Source organism: Pelodiscus sinensis, chromosome 32, assembly GCF_052426305.1.
Source record: "Pelodiscus sinensis isolate ZL-2025 chromosome 32, ASM5242630v1, whole genome shotgun sequence".
Taxonomy (NCBI): domain Eukaryota; kingdom Metazoa; phylum Chordata; order Testudines; family Trionychidae; genus Pelodiscus; species Pelodiscus sinensis.
This window is the reverse complement of record NC_143083.1, coordinates 817,498-838,263: the sequence shown is the minus strand read 5'-3', so window position 1 is coordinate 838,263 and position 20,766 is coordinate 817,498. Positions and strand designations below refer to the sequence as shown.

The 20,766-nt window shown below is 43.2% G+C and overlaps 1 protein-coding gene across 3 annotated transcripts in view; it reads right to left on the bottom strand.

Annotated features, from left to right (window-relative positions):
- Window positions 1-20,766, bottom strand: part of SIN3B (SIN3 transcription regulator family member B) — a 36,503-nt gene that overhangs the window by 6,182 nt on the left and 9,555 nt on the right. For 2 of the 3 annotated variants that reach the window (XM_075903349.2, XM_075903351.2), the window contains exons 6-18: window positions 20,025-20,147; window positions 15,939-16,028; window positions 14,689-14,807; window positions 13,686-13,893; window positions 12,502-12,618; window positions 10,200-10,438; window positions 6,946-7,129; window positions 5,978-6,572; window positions 5,196-5,365; window positions 3,261-3,434; window positions 1,921-2,013; window positions 1,549-1,643; window positions 840-1,044 (exon numbers count right to left, since the gene is read on the bottom strand). In XM_075903349.2, coding sequence (XP_075759464.2) covers window positions 840-1,044; window positions 1,549-1,643; window positions 1,921-2,013; window positions 3,261-3,434; window positions 5,196-5,365; window positions 5,978-6,572; window positions 6,946-7,129; window positions 10,200-10,438; window positions 12,502-12,618; window positions 13,686-13,893; window positions 14,689-14,807; window positions 15,939-16,028; window positions 20,025-20,147 — 2,412 coding nt within the window. The remainder of the gene's footprint in view (window positions 1-839; window positions 1,045-1,548; window positions 1,644-1,920; window positions 2,014-3,260; window positions 3,435-5,195; window positions 5,366-5,977; window positions 6,573-6,945; window positions 7,130-10,199; window positions 10,439-12,501; window positions 12,619-13,685; window positions 13,894-14,688; window positions 14,808-15,938; window positions 16,029-20,024; window positions 20,148-20,766) is intronic. The other variant, XM_075903350.2, reaches the window with a different exon arrangement.

The following is a 20,766-nucleotide window of genomic DNA, read 5'->3' as shown; positions in this document are numbered from 1 at the left end:
CATTGGAAAAGGTTCAGAAAAGGGAAAGAAAATGATTAGGGGTTTGGAACGGGTCCCATATGAAGAAAAGACTGACTTTTCAGCTTAGAAAAGGGGGATATGATAGAGGGCTATGAAATCATGACTGGTGTGGAAAAAGTGAATAAAGAAAAGTTATTTACTTGTTCCCATAAGAACTAGGGGTCACCAAATGAAATTAATAGGTAATAGGCTGAAAATAAACAAAAGGAAGTTTTTCTTCACACAAAGCACAGTCAACTCATGGAACTCCTTGTCAGAGGAGGTTGTGAAGACCAGGACTTGAACAGGGTTCAACAAAGAACTAGATCAGTGGCTCCCAACCTTTTCCAGATGGAGACCCATTTTGAAAATTCAAACTTGGTGACTAGGTGACCAAGGGCAATTCAAAAAATGTGTGAATGGCTCCTTAAGAGCCACCTGGGGAGACACCTAGCGACCCTTTTGAAATGTAATGGTGACCCATATTTGGGTCCCGACCCATAGGCTGGGAAATCCTGAACTAGATGAATTCATGGAGGTTAGGTCCATCAATAGCTATTAGCCAGGAAGCGTAGCAATGATGTCACTAGTCTCTGTCAGAGGCTGGGAAAGGATGACGGGAGAGGGATTGCTTGAAGATTGTCTGTTCTGTTCACTCCCTCTGGGACATCTGGTATTGGCCACTGTCGGAAGACAGGATACTGGGCTAGATAGACTTTTGGTCTGACTCAGCCTGGCTGTTCTTATGTTCACAAGACTCCTGTCACTGCAGTTCTCGTAGCTCAAGTTCCCCATCTCTACCAGTGCCTGAGCTGTAGAGAGAAAAACAGGACATGCACCTGCTTGGCTCGGGAGAGAGTCCCCCGCCTGTACATGTAATCCTCAGAGTTCATGATGAACATCATTTTGTGGGTGTTAAGCTTGAATCTGCAGTCCATGTTGCATGCACTTTCCACACCAATCAGTCTCTTCCAGGAGCTCTTGACTTCACTCCGCAGAGCTCTCACTTGCTTGCATTGCCACTTGCGGAATTTTTTAAGGTTCCTAGAACAAAAACAAGTATTATGAAATAATTTTAAATCCCTGTCCACTCAACTTCCACACTCCTAGTCACAAAAGGTCACAGCATGAACTTCACATTTCTATGACTGGCTCTTCTCAGGAACTTTGCTTCCACACCATCTCCCTACCCCCAAGCTTGGCACAGTTTCGTGATGAAGCACAGAAGGATTAGGCCTTAAATTCCCCCTAAAAGAGGGATTGCTTAGAAGATAGTACTACTCTCTTTTATTGCACACACTGTATTCTGTGAAAACCGGAATGCTGCCCGTACTGCCCTTGTGCGGGGTGCAGTCCAGAGGTGCCTGCATTTGCCTGGAACAGTGTATACAGTATATTAGTTTGGAAGTGTTAAGGACGGAAGGTGCAAGAGGAATACAATTATAAGGGACTCTTCCATGCAGGCCAGGAATAGAACCAAAATAACCTCAATACAGAGGGTAACAGCAGAGCCAGCTGTTGCGGGCAAGACCCCGGGGAAGAGCTCACCTTTGCAGAAAAACCGGTTTCAGTAAGAAGCCATCATTCTGGTTGTTTGGGACGCCCTCCACCCCAACGTACTGTTCCATGTAGTTAGCCAAGTGCTACACAAGAAAGACCACGTCCAAGTCATATCTCCCCAGTCAGAATACACTTAGTTGCCCTAAAAGCATATATCCAGGCTGCTTTTAAAGCTGCCTATACCTAACCCAACCACCCCAAGACAATTTGCATTTAAATCCAGTTCTGTATCAGCAGCCTCTATGAATGACACACAGTCCACCACATGTTCTACCCCAAATATAGTCATTTTCCTAGGAAAGCCATACCTGACAGCCTCCCTTGCCAGTGCCACAGAGGTATCCCTTGCATCTTAATTACCTGAACCTCCACAGGATCTTCTGTTTGGGTTTCTTCTGTGTCTAGTAGCTCAATGGTCATTATCACCTGCCCTTTCCTTTGAAGAAACATAACCTGTAATGAAGTGAGAAACGGGGAAAATCACCTGGCACCTCCAGAGCTAGCAGGAGCCCAGATCAGCCTGCTGAATTTTCACAGAAATCCAGCTGAACATGACAGATTGGAAGTGAATATACAACATGTTACCCTGATGGCTGGCCACACAGAAACTTAGGCTCAATTCTTGCTTCCACTTTCTCCTTTTATCCACCCCCCTGTGTCTTGGAGATATAATGGCTTTCAATACCATCATTATACAGATGTCCCTTCATCTCTCAAGCTCATTCTGGGGATTTCCTCCTTTTCTGAAGTCTGCTACTCTACCTGCCCCATCCACCTCTTGGCTCAGTAACTCCTCAAACTCAATACATCAGAACAAAGCTCCATCCTTCCTTCCAGTTTCTTCCTGACTCATCGCCCTCCAAGACAGACAGGTGCTCCATTATCCTCCCTCTGCTTCTCCAGCCCTCTCTGAACCAGCCTGCTTGGCCCTCTGCAGAAAGACTCCATCTGTCCACATTTAAATTAGGGATGTTAGTGTACAGTCCTTTAATTGATAAACCAATAAACCATATGATTTATCCCCCCGCTCTCCCCCTTGCTGTCTCTGTATAAAAAACAGTTTCTGCCTGCCACCCCACACTGCTGCCTCTGATACACAGGCAGTAGCGCAGAGCGGTCCCTGGGAGTGGGGCCAGGAGCGCACTGGCTGCCCACCCCAAGGCCCATTGAATAATCGTGTAACTGCTAAGATTTGGTGTACTTATACAATTATTACATTAACGATCTCTAACATCCTCATTTAAAACCTTTCTTGAAATTCACTGTCCACAAAGACTTCCAACTCTAATCCTGCCACTGACACTCAGCACACACTTCTAGACACGCCTAGGTCTAAGTGCAGCTAGCATTCATGCTGCCTGTCCTTTCAGCTCTCCTCGCCTGCTGCCCTGTCAGGAAAGGGCTGTGTCTTATTTGTGCTACTTGCCTTTAAGATGTTACTATTCAGATAGTTCCTTCACTGAAAGGCTTCCCGTGTGTCTAATACGAGCAAACTCTCTGACAGACGCTTGGGTCACAGACTCTGTGGCTAGGAATTACAAAGATACTGTCTGAGCCAAGAGATAAATGTAACTCCCCTGGCACTAAGTAACAGGATTCGGCTCATTTCTTAGGAGTGAGGATATCTGGAGAGCATCAGCCTGCTGCCACCTGCACCACTCCATTCGGTGTCAGGTAATTCCCATTAAGCAAACTCTCACCTTGAAGCAATTCTCATCTGCCATGCAGCGTTCAGCCTTCCACTGATAGCTGGTCTCCTTGGCTGCCCGGACACATCGGGAGGACAGGTTGCCTCCAGCAGCGCCATGTTTTCTCTCACTCAAGTAGAGCTCCACAACCTTCAGGCAGATATCATCACTCACAAGATGGTGAAGCTATTATCAAGAGAAAAAGGGGGTTAGCAACTTTTTAGTCTTACCTCTGCCCCCCCCTCCCCCCCCCATTTTGCAATGAATGTAACAGAAGGAGCAAAGGGCAGTCAAGTCTTAAAGCATTTCTTTAAACATCTCATTACTAAACAGGTAACAGAGAGCTGGTTAATATGGTAAGTGTGAACCCTCTTATGTGTTTCTCAAACTGGTCATCACACCCACTCTGAGAAAGCTGCTACCGGGCCACTCCCGTTTGTTTACTTATTGGCTCCACAACCATGGAGCCTCGCAGCTCGCATTGGCTATAGTTTGTCGTTTGTAGCCAAAGGGAGCCATGGGGAGCTGTGGCCCAGGTCACGCCGCTTCCCACAGTTCCCCTTGGCTGCAAATGGCAAACCGCAGCCCAGGGGAGCTGCGAGGCTCCATGGCTGCAGAGCTGGTAAACAAACAAATTGGAGCGCCTCAGTAGCAGGTCTCTGAGCAAGGGTCCATGGACCTCTTTGAGAAACACTGTTCTAACTCAACTCCTAATCAAAGCTTCCCAATGGCTCTGGTAGGGACAGTCAAGTATCACCAACAGAGAAATCTATGCCATATGTAATTGTAAGTTGGCTGGCCACAGGAATTTCAGTTCACAAACTGCTTTTTTCTCCTGTTTTTAGCAAGCTGTTTCCTTTGACTATTTCTTCTGCCTTTTTTCCATCACCTAATAACAACTGAGTAAACACCTCAGAAGAAATCTTGGCTTCTTATGTTTGCAGGACACACTGTAATCCTGACTGTACTATATTAGCCAAAGAGGGAATACTGAGGCTTACAGAAGCTGCAAGTCTACATGACTAGATTTTCAAATGCCAATTATTTCAAACTGCAATATTCGGGGTTTTTAAGCTAGGGAAAGAGAGTGTGAAACAGAGAGCTGAATGCCTGTCTTGCCAAGAGATATATTCTAAGTGTCACTAAGGCGGGGTGGGCAAAATACGATCCACCGAGCCACGAGATCCGGCCTGCAGGATTTCAGCCAGGCTCCCTGCCTGTCCCATCCCCACATACTGCTAAGAGCAGCTCTCTGAATGCTGTGTGCTGTGTGCCTCGGGTGCTGCCCCTGCTCTCAGCACAATCTCACAGCTCAAGATGCCTGTTTGCAGGACAGAGTGCAAAGTATTCCTGCCACTCCAGGCTCACAGTGTTCAGAGCTCCACAGCCAGTGCAGGGGTATAGAAGGCAGGGACCCTGGCTGAGGAGCCTGCTGGGATGTTGGCTGGGAGCCATCCAGGTACATGTCTCCCAGACAAAGCCTGACTCTAGTACCCCAGTCCCTCCCTCCTTCTAACCATCTGCCTCCCTACACCCTCCCAGGCCCTTCACCCCAGTCTGCTGGGGTCAGAATACTCTCCTGTACCCATGCCTCCTCCTGGACTCTGCACCTCCTTCTGCACTCCAGTCCTACCCTAGGTCACAACCTCCTCCTTCATCCAAACACCCTCTTGCACCCCAATCCCTTATCCCAATCTCTCTTCTCCACCCAACCTCCACCAGAGACCACACACCATCTCCATTAATATAGTGAAAGAGTGAGGCCCTTGACCACTTATCAAAATCTTGGTGTGTCCCCCCCATCAAAAATGACTGCCCACCCTGCTCTAAGATCAACCTTTACTCTAATCTTTACTAGCTCTCTCATACACACTGACAGACCAGTTTATCAATAGACAAGGATGTGTCCACAAACTGCACTGTAGAAACAACCTGAGGGATGATTACCTGGCGGACAATATTCTGCACCAGCTTGTCCATGGTGAAGCCAATGTAGGCATGGATAGTGAACATCTCTCTCAAAGTGTCCTCGTACTGTGTGGGGTCAATGTTCCCATCCAGCAAACTTCTCACCATATCCAAAAATGCTGGGTAGTATTCCTCCAACTCCACCTCACCTGGGCAGGAGAAAACAGCAGTCACTTACTGCACAGAAGAGACAGAATGTGCCCCTGGGGCAGGGAACAGAAGAGATAACTTTCTTAGATCTACGACATTTGACACACAGAATATTTTTAGACACAAGCAAAACTCTTCAACTGCTGCACCAACCACATCTTTCCAGGTGCCACTGACAGAACCCATAAGAGCCCATGAGAACAGTGTGATTGTCTGAAATAGGCATTGCCCCAGTGACAGACTCAACTCTCCTGCATGCATATGTATTTTAAATTTAAGCAACATACTCCAGGACACTTCATAACTGTATTTTCCCATGGTCTAGAAATACTTATATAGAAAGGCATATATTGTATAGCAGCTAATGGACTTTTAGAGCTCTAAATTAACAAAGAGGTGTTCTTTGGCATGTAAGTTATCCCCTAACTGTCCCAGTTCAATAGATGCAGGTAACATTAGTTATGAATCTATAATTCTCAGACACTGGAAAGATTTCTGTATCTCATATATTTGTGCCAGCTGGTCCCAATCACTGAGATGCAAGTGTCCTCTGCATAAGGCACTCACAATGCTAACAGAAAAATAGTTTCCAAACTACAAAATATTCTTACTTGGTTGTTTCAATCTCAGTTCCATGGCTGGATCATTGGACTTTTCTTTCTTTCCCTCACAGAGGAGTTTCTCTCTCTCCTTTTCAGTCCGATACTCTATAAGCTGCTTCTGAGCCTGACGATAAATCTTTAAGAGCCTTGAACAGAGAGTCTGGTGAAGACGGAGGAAGAAATACCAGTTATTATTGGCAAAGAACAGACTGTAAACATCATCAAGAGTTTTGTGAAGCTCAGCAGCAGTGGCATCACAGAAGCCAGGCTTCTCCTCCAGAGAGGCGCTTGGAGGCCCAGGCACACGTTTCTTTCGTAGATCAGGAGTGTCCAGGTTCTGTCCCTGATGGTTTTCTCTATCCTCATCAGTTGACTCTTCAGAAATACTGTGGTCAGGGAGCTGAGAAAAAAACAGCTCGGGTACGAAATGATGCACTATTTGCCGGATAGTTGCCTGATCTTCCTTCTGGATAGTGGGCTGTCGTTTCACATAGTAGCTAATGAGTGAAGCTGCATCTTCCAGAATCTGTTTATCCTCATAGATGAAGATAAGGTGAGGCTCATTTGCGGTGGCACTTCCCCCCTCCGAATGCTGTTCCTGATGCTGCAACCAAGAGACGAACAAGTAAGATCCTTCCAACCCATTCTCAAGAGCCATTCCTGCCACAACACACACAAAGAATTAGCCACGTGTTGATGGCTAGACTGGAGGGCAGGCAAGGAAAGGAGATATTTATGTTATTACATATGCTATTTCTCTTACATTCTTATCTACACATTATAAATAATTTTCAAGACTTCTTCGCACTCACTCTTGTCATTATAAATTATGAGCTCTTCGGGATAGGGATGATGTCTTCCTCTGTGTTTGTACAGAGCTCATCACAATGGGGACCCAATACTGATCTGAAATTCTGGGCATTACCATAACACAACATTTTTAAAAGACAGAGTTGATTGTTCGCTAATATATATACCTCATCATAGACACTCTCAATCTCATTCAGCAAGCTCTTGGAGCGCAGGGCTTTGGTGTCATTTTGTTTGAAGTTGACGGCCTGATGGTCCAGTGACTTTAAATACGCCTTCTCATACTGCTCCCGCCAGATCTTATTGAAACCCTGTTGGGCTTCCCGCCATTCCTCCTCTTTTGCTTTCAACCTACACAATACAGAATAGACCCTTTGAAATCTGGTAAATATTATGCCTGGGAAAATACAATATTGCAGTTGAAAAAACATATTCAGTGCCAGGAACTCAAGCAATCCACAGTAGAAATGTCAACACCTTACGGCAGGGTGGGGAACCTTTTTGGGGTTGGGGTCCACTGACCCATAGAAAAATCAGTCAGGGGCCACACACAAGGGAGACGCAAACAAATTAAACACCCCCCCCCCCACACACACACACCCCCCAAATAATCCCTCACTGAAGCAGCCCCTGACTGAGAAGGGGAAAGACATTCTTCACATTCCCCTCATACACTAGAGCCTGAGAGGACCCAGGTTAGTAGACTTTTGAATGCTCCAGCCCTGTGGGAGGATAGTGGTGGGGCTGGAGCACCAACACAGGCTCCCCAATGCTGGGGGGTAACCCTGAGCATTGGGGGCCGGATACAGGCAATCTGGGGCCACATCCGACCCCCAGGCCTTGGGTTCCCCACTCCTACCCTACCGCTACCATCCTTTTCCCGGTACACTTTTCTTAGGTGGAGATCTCCTGGGACCCAACCATTTCCATCTTACATACAAAGATTCTATCTGACCAGCTAGAAATGCTGGGAAGTGGAACTAGCTCAGAAATGAGGGGCAGAGCTAAATTTTCCTCATGGACATTAAAAAAGTTGAGACACGGCAGGGTCTAGAAAGTGGTGCATAAAGATGCTACAGATGGTGGCTGTCCCAAGCTGCTGGCTGCCAGAAGCCAAGATTCAGAGCAGGAGACTTAGCAATTAGGGATGAGAAAAGAAAAGAGGTCAGGCACCAGGAAGAGAATAACTGGAGGGTAGGACTGATTTTTTTCTTCTTTTTAAAATACATGCTGATGGCTTAATTTTAATTATCATTTGAAAGGGAAAACACTACAGGTTGCTGAAACCTAGCATGTGGAGGCTTTTAGGAGAGAAATGGGAAGAAAAACCTCCTGTTAAAAATGCAAGTTTAGATGACATGGCACTGGTTATGTAATGGTATAGGGTGTAACACTGCTGTACCACATGCAGAGATCCTCTGTTGCACCACCACACCTTTGGAATTAAGGATGTTAAAGACTAATCAACTATCTGATAATCATTTGCTTATCGGATAGTTTGTTGACTAGTCAACAGGCACTTGTACATTTCAAAGGAGGAATGCGGAACTCCTCCTACAGCCCAGAGTTCCCAGCTGACCCCGGGTTCCTGGGAAATACCACGGGGAGCTCCCGGGCTCCAGCGGCATTTCCCCAGAATCCAGAAGATCCTGTACCATGGAGCCCAGAGTCAGTGGGGGACTCAGAGTCCCCTGCTGATCCCGGGCTCCATAGCTTTGAAATGCACAAGAGCCCCTGCTGGGGACTCTGGTGAATTTCAAAGAAGGCACCCGCGTGCAGCCCTGAGGCAGCAGGACTTCCCACTGGCCTCCAGCTGTATGCGGAGTTCCACATTCCTCCTTTGACATGTACAAGAGCCCCAGCAGGGACTCTTGTACATTTCAAAGGAGCAATGTGGAAGTGCCTATCACCTAGTCAATTAACCACATTTTAACATCCTTATTTGGAATACAACTTGGTTAACTCATGTGCTGGTTCTCCGCGAGGATTAAACCATGAATCTGTTTTTCAGTTATGATTGGACCAAAAAATAGACTTTTTTTTTAAAAAGAGATCTTCCTCTCCCCCTCCTATTTCAAAGTCTCGTTTGAAATGGCATGTCCAATTAATCTCATATTTTCAAAAAAAAATCCTCGCTTCCTCTAAATGAGATGAAAGAGATGTTTTAATGCAGAAAGGAGCTTTTCTCAGTAAGCTTGGGATGAACATAACCATACCGATGGGAGTCCCTATCATGGCTCCATTACACAGCAATAAAGTGCAAGCGCAAAGAATTTACAAGGTTGGGGATCATAGGCATGCGCAGCACACTTCATTAAGGTGTGCACCCAGGGAATTTTTTTTTTAAAAGGCGAAAATTTATTGAATACTCAATCATAAAGAACATTATTTTTATTCAAACAAACAAAAGAAACTAAAACTTAACTAAACTTAATTTTTTTTAAATTAACAACTAAACTTAAGAGCGTATCATGCAATTAAAACAAAACGCAAAGCCACATTTGTTTTTGAGACATAAGGGTGTGCCTGGGCACACCCCCTGCGCATGCCTATGTTGGAAATGGTGTGAAACAATTGATTGTCATGCACTAGAAATGATATCTTATAGAAACTATTAGACTAAATTAAAAAGCATAGATGTGTTCATACCAAAAGCATCTGAAACTTTTTACCCAATTAGCTTTTCAATTAATTATGAACACTCGCTAAATAATGCCTCCTACAAAGGGAAAACTTGAAAAAAAAAGTTTAATTTTCAAAACAATGAGGAGTTCTGTGACATCTTAAAGACTGATGGATTTATTTGGACATAAGTTTTGTAGGTAAAAAACACTTCATCGGTTGCATGTGTTTTTTTACTCATGAAAGCCTATGCACAAATAAATACATTAATTTTTAAGATGCAACAGATTCCTTGTTTTTGCAGATACAGTCTTTAATTTTAAAATGTATTTTTAGAGGTCTACATTAATACAGAAAGCTATTTGACAAGGAATCCACACTGAAACCAAAAAATGGTAAAACCCCAAAGAACCAAAGAAATAGCTTGGTTTATTTATAAAATAAATGTAAAAAATGTAATAATTTCCATGGCGGGAGAAGCCACAATTATGTTACAGTTATCCCCATATTACACATCAACCACAAAGCTCACAGTGTCTTATTTTCTACTGAAACATACATACTGTTAATACAAGAACAGCACATTGTCATAATTTGTTTCGTTTAAATTCTTCTCAAATTGGGCTAAGAGTCAGTTAATACCTTTGTGACCTTTAACGGAAGTGATTTTTTAAAGATATTACATTAATTGCTCTCCACTGTTCTGCATTAGAGTCCTAAGAAATGAAAATAAGTAACTTCAGAAACAAGCTTTCGAAGACTATATTGGCTAATTACATAGAAATTATAGATGAGTTACCTTTTTAAAACTACAGGGACTGCAGTAACCGGATTTTTCTTAAGACTTTCAATAATTTCTGGTGCTTTATCACCATAGATACGGTAGATGGCTCTGCGCTGGATCACTTCCGACGTTCCTCCCAAACAATCATCCAATCGGAATTTCTCCTGATCCTCTTGAGACATCCGAGACAGCTTTTTTTGAACACTCTCCAACACGCGTATTGTGGCCAGATTGGTTTCCAAGACAACATCCAACTGTTAGAATTCACAAACAATAAAATGTAAGAAAGGGTTCAGCAGCTGGTCTCTGCTCTCTTTTCCTATGCTCAGATTCGTACTTGTATGTCAGTGTCCACTGGCTGGGGGTCAGGGGCCACAGTGAGGATTCTCACTAGGTGGAGCACTTTGCCAGTACTCTCAGTGGTAGAACTGGCATCCAGATTTCCCAAGCCTATTTTGTATTTCATTGGTCCTTGGCAAAGCAGGGTTCTATGACACAATAGACATCAAGCTACCTGCATGAAAATGAGGGGTAAATAAAGCTCTTCAAACATTTCTCTCCCCTGATGCACCCAGTGGCATTATTCTGTTTGTACATCTTCCCCCAGGTTGGAGAAGCACAAAGTAATCACCATTCCTGGGGAAAAGGAGTGAGAGGGATATTTTGGAAAAACATAGCCTCAGGAAAGCAAGCCCACAATTAAAGGAGAAAAGAGAGGGTAACGGACAGGAGGAATGCTGACCAGCACCCGGCGACTAAGGGGTTCAACTCAGGTAGCAAAAGTGTTGGCCGGGGCCGGAAGAACCAATCGAGATAGAGGGATTAAATCTGAACTGTATAAGATTCTGTCATGTCCTTACCTGCTTTGTGTCTGTGTCTGTGTCTGTGTGTGGGGGCGGGGGGAGTTAAACCAGGAGTAGAGACACACAGAATCTTTTAAACCCAGGCAGGACTACCATGCCTCCAAGGAATTCGGGACATGGAAGTGGACTGAATAAAGAGAGGATTGGAAGTAAGTAAAGGGAAAAAGTGAATCTAGTCACATTCAGGGTATTTTTTTTCTTTATTTTGTGGCTTGGTTTGAACTGTTCTGTGTGAATCTTTGCCTCCTTTCCCCATTTACCATCTAGCATCGTGCCCAGAGACTTTTTTCTGTGTTTTAATTTGTTTTCCTTAGTTGCTCTATCACCAAGCAACCAAGTATGCTTTATCAAGTTTATCTTTTGTTTTGTAATAAAAATCACTTTTTAAAAGGAGATGATTTGATCCTTGTGTCCTGGAAGGTACAGGAGATCTGTCTGCCTCAGACTGGGAAATCAGCTACTAGAGACTGCAGCTTGTTTTTCTCTTTCCTTTTTCTACATTCTTTTAGGGCAAAAGAGCTTGGAGTATACCTGGAGAGTGGGTTCAAGTGTTCACCCCTGATGTTTAGGAATAAAAATCACTTGATAGTGGCAGCGATCCCCCAAAATCTGTGTATTGTGATTCTGGGGGTGAAATTTTTTGAAACCAGTGCCTACAGAGGCAAAGGTTTGTTTGGGGTTTTTTTGAGCTCTTTGCGGGTCCCCATCTTCTGCACTCAAAGTACTAGAGTGGGAAAAAGCCCTGACACACAGCAAGAAGAGTTTACTCTAATAAATAGAGCCCTGATTCAATACATTGTGTGTATCTACCTCAGAGCCACAAAAATGATCTGTGGCTATCTTCATCCACAGTTATCAAGTAGATAGCCATAAATTTCAAGGGCTTTAGATAGAAAAGTTGAATCTGTATCTGATTTACAAAAATAATCCACAGCTATAAAGTGGATATCCATGGATTTGCAGAGCTATTGACTATAAATAAGGCTCAGATTTTGTCTCAGATACTTTTAGTAAAAATCAGATCGCGGACAATAAACAAAAATTCATGGAAGCCTGTAACTTGTCTATGATTTTTTTACTAAAAATATCTGACACAAAGTGGAGAGGGAGAAGAGTCTAGCACTCACAGTGGCAGGTGGCTGTGGGAGTCCATTTGCTACTTGTAGTGGGTAGGAGCTTTGGGGTACCCCCACCACCCATGGGAGCTGGGAGTTTTGCGGGTCCCTCCCTGCTTCCCACCAGTTAAGAGCTGCTGGAGGCCCGCTGCTAGCTGTGGCTAGGAACTGTGGGTTGCCTGTTGACAACTCCAGTCATAGGGCAGAAAATGTCACAGAGGTCTCTGGAAGTCACTGATTCTGTGACAATCATAGCCTTAACTATAAATTGTTTCACAGTTCTTGGTTACATAAGCAGGGGACCGAGTTGCAAAGTTTTAAACAGAACAACAGACACACCTCAAACCGTTCATCCTCACAGCGATGCAATTGCTCTTCATACGGTGTCTTCTTTGAGCTGACAAATGTAGAGTCTTCAGACCAAGATGGAAATGAGACCCAGGTATCATTTAACACCTACAATACAGTCAAATATAATATCCTACAGTGTGCTAGGAAAAAGGACCTGATCCAGAGAGCCTGGTAAGACCTCTATAAGTGAAATGCATAAAGTAGCATATTAACAGTGCATATTAGCATATTATCAGCAGGTTGCTACCTAGATATTTTTGCCAATGATCTGTGCTGGAATTTTTAAAATGTCACTGTTGACCATTTCTCAGACATTGAGCATGTGAACAATTGAACCCAGACATTTTTCAAACAATTTCTGAAGTATCCTTTGCAGCTGTTTGCTGTCTGTAATAGTCAGCAATAGGAGGTAGTGGAGACAAAAATGCCAGTGCCAATGAAGTTGGGAGCATATTGAACTCAGCTCTCACTTTCTGCCAGGATATTCCAACTCACAATGCTCCTTTGCAATAAGGGCAGCAAGTGCTTGACAAACTCATATGCTAAAGTTACACAGTTCACTTCGCCTATCACTGAACACAGCTAACTGTGAGTGACCCCATACTAGAACTGTATTCCGCTTACACAGAATTTTATTTTGGTTAAGTTTTGACTCAAAATATGCCTTTTGGTGATTCACTGGCCGACTATGTTACAAAGTCTGTGTTCATGCCAGGTGCTGAGAAACTCATTTTATATTGTGAAATAAAACTTCTCTCCCCCATTCCTGCTGCCCCTTCTGCCTATCATGAAAGACAAGGCCTGGGTCCATGCACAAAGTTGTACCAGTTTAGTGAAAGATGTGATTTCATACTGATTTAGTTAAACCAAAACAACTTTGTGCGCAGCACTTTTATCGCCATGCAAACCTGATTTATATCAATTTAGGTCAGACTGGCACATTTACAGGTGCAATCTAAATGGATACAAGCAATTTCAAACCAATATGAGTCTACATATAAAAGTTGCGCCAGTTTAAACAAAATGATTTAAGTTAAATCAGGACAATGTTCATGTTTCAGAGAAGACCTACATTATTGTAAGAAAGCAGTATGTGGAGGATACTGACTAGATGGCTTTTGGAAAGGCTACCATCGTAGACTAGGAATTTGGTGATATGAAGTTCAGAGTACCTCCTTGCAAATGGCTGTTCTTCCGCTGCATTTTGGCTGCTGATAGGTTTTTGGAAGAGCCCGGTAACTAGATCCTATGCGTTTGCAGGAGGCATAATCGATTTCCCGACTCATTCCATCCCCAGATCGATCACTCAATGGAGAAGCAAATGAAAGCTCTTTCACTCCAAGGAAGGATTTGAACTGTGCAAAGAGTTCTGGGAATTTCCTTAAAATATGAACAGATACACATGCCATATTATCACATTCTGTCTGTTTAATGTCCATAAAGTACTTTCTTTCTTCACCATCTCTTATATTTCATATAGATTGTGGTAAAAACTACATTGAAAGCTAGTACTTTCCTCACATAGAATTAAGAATTCCCTCCACCATAATGTTATCTGCTTTAATCAGTCACTTTAATCAGGCTCTTTATCAACCATCCTCTTGGTTGAGGGCTACAGAATAGGGGTGTAAATTCCATTTAATCAGTTAAACATTAACTTTAACTGGTTAATCGATTAAATGGGATGCTGGGCAAACCCAGCCTGCAGGACTGCCAGCCAGCCCCACACAGCGGGGGGACTGCTGGCTCCCTCCCAGACCCATGTGATGCTTACCAGGTAACTGGTTAACCATTCATATCCCTAGAGAGGACTCCCCTCAGAATCTCATCTGTTCCACTCCTTAATCTCTTAGAGTCTTTGTTCATTGCCATAAGACACTCTCCCATCTCATGGAGGACTAACAGCTCAGTGGTCCTCCACCAGATACTACTGTACTACTGTTAGTTGCCTTTTTATAGCACTGTTCTAAGATTTTATGGAGTAAAAGTTGTCAGATTTTATTTCTCCTCTATTTGAATGATTCCTAAAATTTTGGCATTGCTGACCCAGAAGAAACCATTAACTTCATAAGGTTTTAATGTTGCAGTTTCAGACTGGAAACACAAGAGAAAAAGTGACATAGGAAATGTTTAAAAGCTACACCATCCATGTCACTGAAAAACAAGGTCACTTACCCTAAAAACGGGGTGACTAGCTGGAGAAGCTCTGAGCCTGACACTAGCTCCTGATTGAAGAGTGCGATACAGCGCAGGAAGTTCTCATACACTTCCTGACTCTTCAGTACCCTGCGCACCTGGCAAGGGGGGGGGGGGGGAGGGAGGGTAAATAAAAGCTGTCATATTGTCTGTATACTAGCTTTATTTTTATGAGGATATCATGCAAGGTCTAAGTCGTTTTGCACAGAGCCAATAAACGTATACACTCATAAGAACCCCAGAAGCAAAGTTCACACAAAAGTACCTCCCTTAACTGGGACTCCTTGGTTGGGCAACATTTGTGGTCCAGCACAGACCATGGATGTTCCTGTACTATAGATCCCAGGAACAGGGAGATCTGGTGGCGGGGCAGGGGCACTGTAGAGGGCACCAGCAACTTAGTCAGGAACCCAGTGTCGGGGGAGAGGGGAACGGGTGGCACAGCAGGGAGTTCTGGACCCAGCAGTGCCTGTGAAGTTTCAGCGCCAGTACCAGTCTGGTTCCAGCGGCCAGAAAACTCCAGCTCCAACCCCAGTGACATCCAGGGAGCTCTGTCCCCAGACCTCACTGTGCAGCTCTGGCCCCAGCCAAGGAGCCAGGCAGCTGTAGAGCTCTGCCCTGTCTGTGAAGCTCTGGCCATGGCAAGTGGGGCCAGTGGCCTGGTCTCTGGCCATGGCAAGTGGGGCTGGCGACATCTACAGAGCTCTGGGTGGCTAGCGCAGCAGCGGGAACAGGCTGGTGCCCTAACCAAATGGCAGCACGGGACCATGAGGGGAGGGACCTCCCCTGGTCTGGCAAATCCCCTTGTTCGGGACCAGTCAGGTCCCAAAGGTGGCGGACCAGTGAGGTCCAACCTGTAACAGGATTTATACTACTAGGGTCACAATTGTTGAGAAGGAGAGAAGTCAAATGTTTGAAAAATCATAGAATCCTAAAACTGGAAGGAACCTTGAGAGATAATCAAGTCCAGCCCCCTGCACTCATGGCAGGACCAAGTAACATCTAGACCATCCTTAACAGGGAAAACACACACAAGAAGATACTAGTATGTGTTCAGGGTCTTCTATCTCTTCTCTATTCGTTAGTTTTCTTTCCCCACATCCTCAATAAGTAGGAAACTTTTAATTAATGAACTCTAAAATAAAAAGTGTCATAGAACACCAGTTAATTGCTACCTATTGGACAGAAAGCAAGAAGACCATGCAACAGGAGGAAACCAGATCACTAACCTTATCGAAGAAAGAAAACTCCTGTAATGTTCCATATTTTCCCACCGTGGCAACTGACAGATCTTTGGTACCTCGCAGTTTCATTTTCTTCTGTTGAAAAGGTTAAATAATTTTACTTGAGTGATTCTGATTCAAATACCAGCAATTTCCATTTTACTGAACAGTAACTACCGTTGCTCTGAGCCTTTATTCCCAAAAATCACAAACTAGCTTTGCCACATCACATCCTTCATGAAGGTCTATATCAACCACCACAAGCAAAACCATAACAGGTATGCAGGACAGGTAAAGATTGGGTATAAGCCTGCAGGAAATACCAATTTATTCAAGAGGAGAGACCCAAGTCAGTCCATCAAGTCCTAATTTGCCTAATACTTAGCATTTATACAGAACTTCATGTTTATCAAGGGATAATGCACTTGTCCAAACACCAGTCCCCTTGTTAAATGTCTTCAACACTGTGGCAGGGTGCTGGTGAAAGAGCACTTAATTAGTCCTCTCTTCCTCAGTTTCAGTCAAGAGGAACAGATGGGCGATGGTGCTAAACCTGATGCCTGACTGTGGTTTGTATCTAGACACTGGTGGTGGGGAAACTACAAAAGAATGAAGGACAGGTGTTGACTAGGCTGAAGCCTTCCAAGCCTTATTTAGGAGGGCAAGCCCCAGGAAGGGGTTGTGCACCCTATTATAAACACCATTCAGAGGCCAGTGTCCCTCTGACTTGTCAACTGCATCCTAATTGGGTTTTACAAGAGTGCACATGGGCCATATTGAGGGGGAGGATGCTGGAGGACAGACAGAAGGCTTCTGAGAGCTGCCTGGCAGTCAGACTTGAAGTGGTGTAAGGGCAAACGTGCAAAAAGCAGGAAGCTCTCTGCAGCCTCTACCTAATAAGAGTGTGAAAGGATCAGAAAGCTAATGGAGGAATGAGTCTGGTGATGTTCCTGCACCAGAGAGCGATGGGCACAGAAGTCTGGAGAGGTCTGAAGACTGAATGCAGGAGAGGAAAATTCCTGCTGGTTCTTTGGGCTTGGGAGCTGAAGTCAGAGAAAACTGAACACAGGGAATGAGGCAAGGTGAAAGATGTTGGAACTGTACTGATAACGATATGGTTTGCATGATGAGAAATTCTAAGTATAAGAACATAAGAATGGCCATGCTGAGTCAAACCAATGGTCTATCTAGCTCAGTATTCTGTTTTCCAACATTGTAATGCCAGATGCTTCAGAAGTAGCAAACAGGGCTATTATTGTGCGATCCATCCCCTCATGTCCAATCCCAGCATCTGCCTGTAAGATGTTTAGATGCACCCTTATCATGGGGCTGTGTTCCTGATCATCTTGGCTAACAGCCATTGATGACTCTATCCTCCATGACTTGATCTAAATCTTTTTTGAACTCAGTCATACTTCTGGCTTTCACAACATCCCTGGCAGTGAGTTCCACAGGTTGACTGTGTTGCATGAAGTACTCCTTTTTTTCGTTTTAAAAATGTTACCGATTAATTTCATTGATGAGTTTTACATGAAGGGGTAAATAACACTTCCCTATTCATGTCTTTCATATCAGTCATGATTTTATAGACCTCTATCCCATTCCCTGATTAGTTGTCTCTCTTCTAAATTGAAGAATTCCAGACTTTTTATTCTAGCCTCATATGAAAGCTGTTCTAGATCCTTAACCATTTTTTTACCCTTCTCTGTACCTTTTCCAATTCCAATACATATTTTTAAGACTGGACAACCAGAACTGCAGCCAACATTCAAAGTATGGGAGATCCATAGATTTATGTAGTGGCAATACAGTATTTCTGGTCTTATTATCCATCCTCCTCCTAATGTTTCTTAGCATTATATTAGCCTCTTGACTGCCACTTCATGAGTGATGTTTTCAGAGAACTATCCAAATGATGTCAAAATCCCCTCTTGAGTGGTAAAGGTAATCTAGAACTCATCATTTTGTAAGTATAATTATGATTATTTTTCCCCTGGTATACTAAATTTCATCAGCCATTTTGTTGTCCAATCACCCAGGTTTATGAGTGATTGGACAATACCCTTTAGCTCTTTGCAATCAGGTTTGGACTTAGCTATCTTGAGTAGTTTTGTACCATCTGCTAACTTTGCCAGATGTTCACCCCTTTTTCCAGATCATTTATGAATATGTTGAAATGCACTGGTCCTGGCAAAGATCCTTTGGCAACCTTGCTATCTACTGCCCTCCATTATGAAAAGTTATCATTTATTCTGACCCACTGTTTCCTATCTTTTAACCAATTACTAATCCATGCGACGACCTTCCCTCTGATCCCATGAAAGTTTACTATGCTTTAGAGTCATTGGAGAGGGACCTTATCAACAGCTTTCTGAAAGTCTATTATAACAACTGACTCTCCCTTGTCCATATGCTTGTTGACATCCTCACAGAATTCTGGCAAATTGGCGGGGCATGATTTCCCTCTACAAAAGCCTTGTTGACCCTTCCTCACAATGTATTGTTTTTATCTATGTGAAATAATTCTCTTCTTCACTATCATTTCAACCACTCTGCCTGGTAACTGAAGTTAGAGGCTTATGAGCCTTTAATTTCCAGGACTATCTCTGGAGTTTTTGAAAAATCTGAGTAACATGAGCTCCCCTCCAGTCATCTGGTACAGAGGCTGATTTAAGCAATAGAGTACATACCACAGTTAGCAGTTCTGCAATTTCATATCTGAGTTCCTTCAGAACTCTTCGGTGAATACCATCTGGTCCTGGTGTTTTATTACTGTTTAATCTAGTAATCTGTCCTCTACTGACACCTCAGTCAGGAATAGTTCCTCAAGATTTGCCACCTAAAAAGAAAGGCTTAGGTGTGGGAATCTCCCTCATATCCTCTGCAGTGAATACCAGTACAAATAATTAACTTAATTTCTCCATAATGGCCTTGTCTTCCTTGAGTGCTCCTTTAGCACTTTAGTTGTCCAGCGGCTCTACTGATTGTTTGGCACATTTCCTGATTTACTTTAAAATATGCTGTCATTTTTTGTGCCTTTTGCTAGTTGCTCTTCAAATTATTTTGTGATCTGCCTAATTATACTTTTACCTTTGACTTTCAAGAGTTTTTGGACTCTTCTATTTGCCTCACTGGGATTTTCCTTCCATTTTTTAAAGAATACCATTTTGCCTCTAATTTTTTGCTCTTTTTACTAAGTTTGCCTATGGTGGCATTTTTTTTAGTCCTTTTTAAAAACTGAGCATTTAGTTGGAGCCTTTACTATGGTGTTTTAAAGTAACTTCCATACAGCTTGCAGGCATTCCACTACTCTGTTCCTTTTAATTTCCACTTAATTCGTTTCTCCATTTCTGTGTACTTCCCTTATTTGAAATTAAATGCTACTGTGGTGGGTTATTTTAACGCTTTAAGCTCCTACAAGGATGTTAAATTTAATTACATCATTGTTACTATTACTGTGTGACTCAAGTTATATTCACCTCTTGAACCTCATCCTGCATTCCATGTAGGATTAACTCAACACTTCCCTCATCTCTTGTGGATTCCAGGATTGACTGCTCCAGGAACAGTCATTAATATCTCTAAAAATTTATTTCTGCATCTCCTTCCAAGGTGACTTATACCCAGTCAATATGAGGACTGTTGAAATGCCCATTATTATTGTATCTTCTGCCTTTGTAAGCCTCTCTAAACAACCTGGGCACTTTACAAATCACCATTACCACTCTTGTCAGGTGGTTAGTAATATATAATTCTTTATCAGCCAAGCATGGAATTTCTATCCAGAAGGATTTTGTGGCTCTACTTAATGTACTGTATGGACTATGGTAGTGGGACTTTTGTTATGATTTACTTATAGAGGACTTCTGTAATTAACCATTAAAGGGCAACGCATACTTGACAATTTCTGGAGATTGTGAAGGGAAAACCGAGACATCCAGGCCAGTCATACTATGGCCTGGAAGTAGAGGGCACCTAGGTGAGGCTGCCCTATGACATGCATTTAGTAGAATTTGAAAGTTAAGAGCAATTATTTCATACAGAAATACCCAAGTATGAAAATAGTTCACATTTCTATTTGAAATATGATACCTTTGCTGGGCTTGGAACTGGACGCAGCAGAAGTGGTCTGGATCGCTTTTTACTATGTTCCAGATTTTTTTCATGATCAGTTTTCTGGACACTGTTCATTTCACATGGCCCATTTCCTGTGAACTAAATTAAAGAATGTTTTCAGTTTGCCCTTCTTAGTTCCATAGAAAAAGAACCCCATGTATCTGAACAAAATACCAGACACAGGATTTCACTAAATGAGTTGGCTAACTACAAATAACAAATCATGAGTGCCAGTGTTCCCTCTAATCTACATGGCAACACAGCTTCACAGGTGATTAATCAGCCCTGCCCAGTCAGAGGCTCAGGACTCCTGCACTGAGCTGACTGACTGGGCTGGACTGATTAATCACCTGTGAAGCTGTGCTTAGAGGGAAGACTGGTGAGAGCACAGTTCAAACAGAATCTGTTTTTCTATAACAATATTTTGCAGTTGTTTAGTGGTGCTACATATCACATATAAGCCCAACTAGGGATGTAAGCGACTAGTCAACTACCCGATAAGCAAGTGGTGGGGGGAAGGAGGGCAGGCAGTAGGTGGTGCTTGTGTGGAACCAACTTAAAAGCACCATAAGCACCAGCTTCCTCCTGCCTGTAAATTTCAGCAGTTACATGTTTACAAAAATAAACACATTTTAACATGGCTAGTATTAAGAATTTAGCAGAGCAGAAATTCCAAGAGCAGGAAATGAGGACAACATTAATTGGACTTTCCCAGACA